The following is an 8,413-nucleotide window of genomic DNA, read 5'->3' as shown; positions in this document are numbered from 1 at the left end:
GCCATGGCGGTGCTGCTGGGCTTCATGTACCGCCAGGACGGGCCGCTGCTCAACGTGGCAAGCGTCAACGGCGGCCTCTTCGTCCTCCTCTGTAACATGACCTTCCAGAACGCCACCATGGTTATCAACGTGAGTGCTCGCTGGGGGTCGGGTGGGGGGTGGGGGGGGATGGGCGCGGGGTGCACTTCGACCTTGTGGTGTTAAGAGATTAAGGCGAGTCAGGATATCTTGGTTTTTTTTTTCTTCTTTTTTGTTCTTGTTGTTGTTTTCTTTCTCTTTTATTTTGTTATTCACCTCCATAATTTTCTTTTTTTTTTCCTTTTTTGTTCTTGTTGTTATTGTTGTTCCTCATCCTCTTTCATTTTGTTGTTCACCTCCATAATTTTCTTTTTTTTCTTTTCATTTATTTTTATTTTTATTTCATTTATTTTATTGGTAATTATTTTTCTCTCTTTCATTAAGCTTCCGAATTTTATGTTGTTCTCCTACCGTCTTTTTCTCTCTCTTTTTTTCTCTCAATCAATCTATCTATCAATCTATCTGTGTGTCTCTCTAATTCTTTTTTCTCTATCTATCTATCCTCATATAACATTTTTTTCTCTATCTGTCTTTCATATTACCTTCATCTCTATCAATCAGTCTATCTATCAGTCTATCTATCTATCTATTATATCTATCGATCTATTTATCTACCTACGTTCCTATATATTATCTCTATCTATCTATTTATCTACCTACGTATCTATATATTATCTATCGATCTATTTATCTACCTACGTACCTATATATTATCTCTATCTATCTATTTATCTACCTACGTTCCTATATATTATCTCTATCTATCTATTTATCTACCTACGTACCTATATATTATCTCTATCTATCTATTTATCTACCTACGTATCTATATATTATCTATCGATCTATTTATCTACCTACGTACCTAATTATTATCTCTATCGATCTGTTTATCTACCTACGTACCTATATATTATCTCTATCGATCTATTTATCTACCTACGTATCTATATATTATCTATCGATCTATTTATCTACCTACGTTCCTATATATTATCTCTATCGATCTATTTATCTACCTACGTACCTATATATTATCTCTATCTATCTATTTATCTACCTACGTATCTATATATTATCTATCGATCTATTTATCTACCTACGTACCTAATTATTATCTCTATCGATCTGTTTATCTACCTACGTACCTATATATTATCTCTATCGATCTATTTATCTACTTACGTATCTATATATTATCTATCGATCTATTTATCTACCTACGTATCTATATATTATCTATCGATCTATTTATCTACCTACGTACCTATATATTATCTCTATCGATCTATTTATCTACCTACGTACCTATATATTATCTCTATCGATCTATTTATCTACCTACGTACCTATATATTATCTCTATCGATCTATTTATCTACCTACGTTCCTATATATTATATCTATCGATCTATTTATCTACCTACGTACCTATATATTATCTCTATCGATCTATTTATCTACCTACGTACATATATATTATCTCTATCGATCTATTTATCTACCTACGTACCTATATATTATCTCTATCGATCTATTTATCTACCTACGTTCCTATATATTATATCTATCGATCTATTTATCTACCTACGTACCTATATTATCTCTATCGATTTATCTCTCCTCCCCCAGTCGTTTTGCTCGCAGAAGGAACTCTTTCTCCGCGAGCACCACAACGGGATGTACCGCGCCGACGTCTACTTCCTCGCCAAGAACCTCGTGGACGGCCCCTTCTTCACCTTCTACGCCGTGCTCTACACCTCCATCTACTACTTCCTCGTGGGCTTCAGCGCCGACGTGGACCGCTACCTCGTATGCGTGCTGACGGCGGTGCTGGTGACGTGGTGCGCGCTGTCCTTCGGTAAGAGTCTGAGATGCTGCGTGGGTGACGTGAGCTTAGGTGAGGTACGGTATGGTTGGGTTAGCTAAGGAACTGAGTAAGGGAAGGGAAGGGAAGGGAAGGGTGTGTGTAAGAGATGCTGGGTGACGTGAGCTTAGGTGAGGTACGGTATGGTTGGGTTAGCTAAGGAACTGAGTAAGGGAAGGGAAGGGAAGGGAAGGGTGTGTGTGAGTGATGCTGGGTGACGTGAGCTTAGGTGAGGTACGGTATGGTTGGGTTAGATAAGGAACCGAGTAAGGGAAGGGAAGGGAAGGGAAGGGAAGGGAAAGTAAGGTGAGGGGGTGTCTGAGGGATGCTGGGTAAGATTAGGTTAGTATAGCTTAGGTTAGAAGTCAGGTTGGGTTAGCTGAGGTACCATAAGGGAAGATAACGTAAGGTAAGGTAAGGTATGATAAAGTAAGGTAAGGATAAGGTAAGCGTAGGTTCGTGTTAGGTCAGGTTAGTTTAGGTTATACAGTAAGGTTGAGTAAGGGAGTGAGTAAGGGTGGAGTTGAAATTAGGAGTAATGGGTGGAATAAGGAGGTGGAGGTGACGAGAGGTGGATGGGAGAAAAGTGGTGGTGGAGGTGGTGAGGTGGTGGTGGAGGTGGAGGAAGGGGAGGAGGTAGGGTCAAGAGTAGGAGATGAAGGGACTAGGTGGTCAGGTAGGGAGTCAGCTGCAAGAAAGATGGCGGGGAAGAATAATTATGGGATAGGCTAATGTGATCTCTCTCTCTCTCTCTCTCTCTCTCTCTCTCTCTCTCTCTCTCTCTCTCTCTCTCTCTCTCTCTCTCTCTCTCTCTCTCTCTCTCTCTCTCTCTCTCTCTCTCTCTCTCTCTCTCTCTCTCTCTCTCTCTTTCTTTTTATTTCTGTTTCTATTTCTGGATGCTTGTTTTCTTCTCTCTATCTCTCTATATCTCTCTCTTTATCTGCCCTTCTATGTCTCTACCCTTCCCATCTCTCTCTCTCTCTCTCCCTCTCCCTCTCCCTCTCTCTCTCGCTCTCTGTCACCTCCTTCACCCCCTCCCACAGGTTATTTTCTGAGCTGCGTCTCCCCATCCGTCAACGTGGCCCTGCTGCTCCTCGCTCCCTTCCTCCTGGTGTTCATGCTCCTCGGCGGCTACCTTCTTAACGTTAGGTAAGTACACAGGGGAAGGGGTGACAGCCACAGGTGAAGGAGAATGCCACAGATGAAAGGAGATGTTGTGCAGCGACTAAGCCTGATGGGCGAGCCTCCCATAACTCGCTCTGCGTGGGGCACCTTTTAGGCCGAATGGTTAAGGAGTGGCTCTCACGTCTCGCTGGTCGTGGGTTAGATCTCCGGCGCCGGCAAAACCTTTCCTTGTCTGGATTAATTTTTCGTGTGTTTCGTTACACGCAGAGGTCGTGTGGGAGTGTAGTAAAGAGAAAATTCTGGCGTTTCAGAGAGAGAGAGAGAGAGAGAGAGAGAGAGAGAGAGAGAGAAAATGTCCCAGGGGATAGAAAAAGGACAGGGCTGCTAAGGTTATTATGTCCTTCTGCCCGCCGCACCGCCATTACCTTAACTAACCTCAATTTAACATAATGTGACTCCCTCCAACCAGTCTTTTCCCCCCGTCTGCCAGGTCCGTCAGCCCCGTCATGAAAGCCGTCCAGTACCTCTCGTGGTTCAGCTACGGCCACGAGGTGCTCATGGTGAACCAGTGGGCGGGCGTGGTGAACATCACCTGCGCCGCCGCCTCCAAGTGCTACCCCGACGGCGAAGCTATCCTCCAGCAGCTAAACTTTTCTGCGACCGGCGTGGGCCCCGACTTCGCCTGCCTCTGCGGTCTTATTCTCGGCTACCGGAGTCTGGCCTTCCTCTGCTTCCACCTCCGCGCCGCCAGATCGAAGCCAAGGCGGTAATTCGTCCAGCGGTTTAAGGATATGAGAACAATAACGTAAGGAGTCTGCAAGAGGCCGGTAGTTCTATACGAAGCAGCTCCTGTGAACCCATAACCCAACCTTACCTCACTATCCATGAACTTATCTAACTATTCTTCAATGTGTCTATGTTACTGGCACTCATGTTTGGGACTATTAGTATCAAGGTATATACCAAGACGAGAAAGACGCCCGCAAAACTCTGATGCCACTGTTGTTGTACTGAAGCCTTCGTGCTGTCAAGCATAATAGGATCATTGCACAATACGGTAAAGCAGATTGCCAAGGAGAAGAGAGTATCAAGAGGACGGTATCAAGACCTTTACACCTGGAACTGAACTCTCTTTCGGCCTCTCTTTTTTTTATTCTTTCGCCGGAGCAGCGTTTAGCGGGTTTGTTGTTGCTTTGTTTTTTGTTTTTTTGGCCTTGAACGATAAGAAAAAGTTAGGAGTCAAACCATTTCAAATAGTCCGTTAATTTGGGCGTTCGATTTCGCGGGTCCTTTCCTCCCTTCTGCTCTGCCACACGGTCCCAACACCTATTTTTCCTCTCATATACTAGCTATAGGTAACATAATGAAAGGAAGGTGTTGGGACTGTCACAGGGTCGTATTTTAAAACATTTCGTCATCCAAGAACACATATTTGACAAGGCTTTCTTAGGAGCTGTGGGCATTTCCAGGAGTAGTTTTATGACCCTGGTGGTAAGTGGACCCTTCTTCTGTACAACGAACCTAAAGAAACACTCATTAGAACCCGACTGACCCCCTTTTTGACCTTTAGAAATAGCTGATGTGAAAACGCCCAAACGGACAATTGAAATGGTTTTGACTTATAGTTTAGTTTGGTTGTGAAAGTCTTGGATCTCAGGTTGACTCAGAGTTGTGTTAACTTGCTCAAGAGGATCACGAGCTATAAAGTCTCGGCGTGTTAGTTGTGTTAGTCTCCTTTGGTTGTGAAAGTCTCGGCACTCAGGTTGACTCAGGGTTGTGTTAACTTACCCAAGAGGATTACGATCTATAAAGCTCACAAGTGTGTTTCTTTATCTCCTTCCTTGTCCGTGTGTTGTATAAAGCCTATGTAAATCCACTGTTTAGTAATCCTGTTCAGTACTTCTCTCTTCTACAAAACCCATATGTGTGTATCTTCCTTCTCTCTCTGTGTGTTCTCCGCTTCACACGAGTTCAAAAGTCCACATATGTGTTTCTTTTTCTTCTTTCTCGTCTGTGTTTATGTAAGTCAGTCCGTTCTTTAGGTATGTTCTCTCTTCTTCTCTCAAGCCCGTATGTGTTTCTCTTCCTCCACCTTTCTTCTCCTCCTTCTCCTTCACGTCTTCCCAGCTTCCTCGGAGTGGTTGCAAGGAGTGGTGGTTCTCAGGAGGCTGACCGGTGGGTGAGGCTGTCCAATAGGCGCTCTGACCACGCCCCTTCCTCTCTCTCTCTCTTGCCTTGATCCGTCCCTCTGTACCGCCTAACCTATGTCTCTCCTTCCTTCACCGTCTTCCTCTCCCGTTCCCTCCTTCTCTTGTTAAAACCACGCCCCTTTCTCCCTCCTTACTCCCTTCGTTGACCTCCTAGCCTCGAATTCAACTCCTGCCTCTCCTTCTCTATACTCCTCTCCCACAATCAGCTGTTTCTCTCTCCCTCTCTCGCCTTCACTTTCTCTCTCACCTCTAGACTTACCTCCATCTATTTCTCTGCCTCCTACTCATTACCTCCTGTTTTTCTCTACCCCCTCCTCTTCTATCAGCTGTTTCCCTCCACCTCTCTCTCCCTTACGTCTCTAGCCGTCTCCTCCCTCCTCCTCCTTATACCTCTTCCTGTCTGCCTCTCTTTCTTCTCCTCCTACTCATTACCTCCTGTTTTTCTCTCCCTCCTCCTCTTCCATCAGCTGTTTCTCTCCACCTCCCTCTCTCCTTCACTCTTTTTCCCTCCTCTCATCTCTCTACCTTCCTCTTCCTCCTCCTGTCTTTTTCTTCTTCCATTTCTACCATCATCTGTTTCTTCCTTTTTCTTTCCCTCTCCGAGCCTTCATCTTTTCTGTCCTGTCCTACCACGCGTAGATTACTAGTAGTAGCGGTAGTAAACAGACACCCTCGCCATAGACCGATAGGTCTTCTGGTGTCTGTTCTTCCTATGTATTCCTATGTATCTCCTCCTCCTTACCTTCCTCCTCCTCCTCCTCCTCCCCTTGACCATCTCTTCACCTCTCCCTCCCTCCCTCCCCATAGTACTACCCTCCTACCCTGAGACCTTGCTTTCTCTAGTCTGGCGCCAGTCTGCTCACTTACTATCTATCTATGTCTGACCCTTAATTCCCTACCTACATCCCTATACCTTCCAGCAATCCTTCCTTCCTCCGACATCCTACCTCCAACCTCCGATTTCAGCCAGTACCGCCGACACCTCCTGGCACACACGTTTGTTTGCGTTGATCTCCAGCTCCAGCAACAATGGCCGAGCTCTTCAGGACGACGGGCTTCTATGCGAGAAGAACTGTCGCCGCAGCACTGTTACATTTTCACTGGAATGAGCTTAAAGCCAAGAAAAAGAGGCGTGTGTGGAGGCGGCAATGGTTAGCAAGGAGAGAACAGTTTGGGGTTGCCAGCAGACTTATGCAAGAGCTTGCTCTAGCCTAGAGGACAGCGAGGGCTACAGGCAGTGGACGCGGCTGGACAGACAACAGTTTCGTCTCTGCTTCTCTTGTCCAAGTAATTCTGGTTCCTTGGCTGGTCAGCGCTGCTCTCTCACGGTGTTGGGGTTTGTTTATGTATAAAGAGGTCAACTGACAACTTATGTTGTTATATCATAAAGTTTAGTTTTGTTTTTCATTTTTTTTCTTATTCATAAACCTTATTCTATTGCAAGTTATGCAAGAAATAAAATCACTATGGCAAACTATTTTGTTTTCTCAACAATTTACATAGAATGTCATTTGACTTCGAATTTTCCTCCACCATATCAGATTCCTTCCCGAAAGCTGCTGGCTGCAAGTCTGCTCCAACAGTTGGCGGAAAGAGTGGTGGAGGTGGGCGGCACCGCCGATTAATTGGAGGTTGGAGGGAAAATAGCCCAGTGTGATAGCCCCTTAAGCCATAAATTCGTTCTCTGGTGTCTGGCTGTCCTGCTACCCACCTACCCACCTACCCATCCATACTCCTTCCCTACCTTTCTTGATTCCTTACCTTACTTTACTTTCCTTACTTAGCCTATAAATCCATTCTATTGCACCGAGCTGTCCGATTATCGTCCTACTTGCATTTTCTGTTTTTCTGTTATTGCTGTTGAGTAAGGAGGCGGCGCATGGCTGAGTGGTCGACGCTGGAGTGCAGTGTCCCGGGTTCGATGCCCGCCCGCCACTATAAGCTGACAATTTTGAGTCATCGCTGAGTGTCCCAAGACTACCCACATGCTGTCCTGATGACCAACCCGGACTCTATCGAAACTCTCTACAGTGGAGCAAAGATGGGGCAGCATGAGCCAAGCAAGACAGCGTCACTATAAACACTTCCCTGCGCCATAACGGGCTGGGTCGACTAACAGGACCTGTCAAGAAAGCCTATACCAGAGCTACGGGCTGAACATAAGATGAAATACATAAAAAAATAAAATTATACCCAGTCAGGAAGTTATAGAGTTAGTGATACCCAGGACGCCTCGAAATACTACCTGTGACATGCTTCCACCGCTGTTACATAAGCCAGTTGCCTGTTACGTTGAGATACCGGGACGGACCAGCTTGAATGGGTGGTGGGTGACCTTCCCTTTCGTATCCTTCCCTGCTCTCCCATCCCTTACCCTCCCTAACCTTCCCTTCCCCTACCCTCCCTAACTTACCTTTCTACACCTGAAATATACTCACACACACACACACACACACACACACACACACACACACACACACACACACACACACACACACACACACACACACACACACACACACACACACACACACACACATACACACACACGTCACCTATAGAAGTTTCAATTGATGTTGTATTAGCAAGTTAGCTCTTACGTCTTAGAAACGGGGAAAACTCTACACCTGAATTTCATGTGTCCTTATATCTCACCTGTTACATGTTTCTACACCTGTTACATAAGCCAGTTGCCTGTTACGTTGAAATACCAAGACAGACCAGCTTTAATAGAGGTGGTGGGTGGCCTTCCCTACCCCTTCCTGCCCCATCCCTTACCCTCCCTAACTTTCCCTTCCCTTACCCTCCCTAACCTGCCCTTCCCTTACCCTCCCTAACCTGCCCTTCTCCTACACCTGAAATACACACACACGTCACCTATAGAAGTTTCCATTGATGTTGTATTAGCAAGTTAGCTCTTACGTCTTAGAAACGGGGAAAACTCTGCACCTGACTTGCACATGGGTCCTTATGTTCACCTGTTACATAAGCCAGTTGCCTGTTACGTTGAAATACCGGGACAGACCATGCTTGAATATATAGGTAGTGGGTGCCCTTTCCTACCCTTTCCTGCCCCATCCCTTACCCTCCCTAACCTTCCCTTCCCTTATCCTCCCTAACCTGCCCTTCTCCT

At 45.5% G+C, this 8,413-nt stretch overlaps 1 protein-coding gene across 1 annotated transcript in view; it reads left to right on the top strand.

Moving 5' to 3' along the window:
• The window catches only part of LOC126986172 (protein white-like), a 13,213-nt gene extending 6,468 nt beyond the window's left edge, over positions 1-6,745 (top strand). Inside the window, exons 9-12 of the mRNA XM_050842117.1 lie at positions 1-129; positions 1,711-1,939; positions 2,989-3,094; positions 3,561-6,745. Of these exons, the coding sequence (XP_050698074.1) occupies positions 1-129; positions 1,711-1,939; positions 2,989-3,094; positions 3,561-3,840 (744 nt within the window). The 3' untranslated portion in view covers positions 3,841-6,745. The remainder of the gene's footprint in view (positions 130-1,710; positions 1,940-2,988; positions 3,095-3,560) is intronic.
• Positions 6,746-8,413: the final 1,668 nt, after the last annotated feature.

The sequence above is a fragment of the Eriocheir sinensis genome, chromosome 5, assembly GCF_024679095.1.
Source record: "Eriocheir sinensis breed Jianghai 21 chromosome 5, ASM2467909v1, whole genome shotgun sequence".
NCBI classification, from domain to species: Eukaryota; Metazoa; Arthropoda; class Malacostraca; order Decapoda; family Varunidae; genus Eriocheir; species Eriocheir sinensis.
The sequence above is the reverse complement of the archived record's forward strand: the minus strand, read 5'-3'. Positions and strand labels throughout refer to the sequence as shown.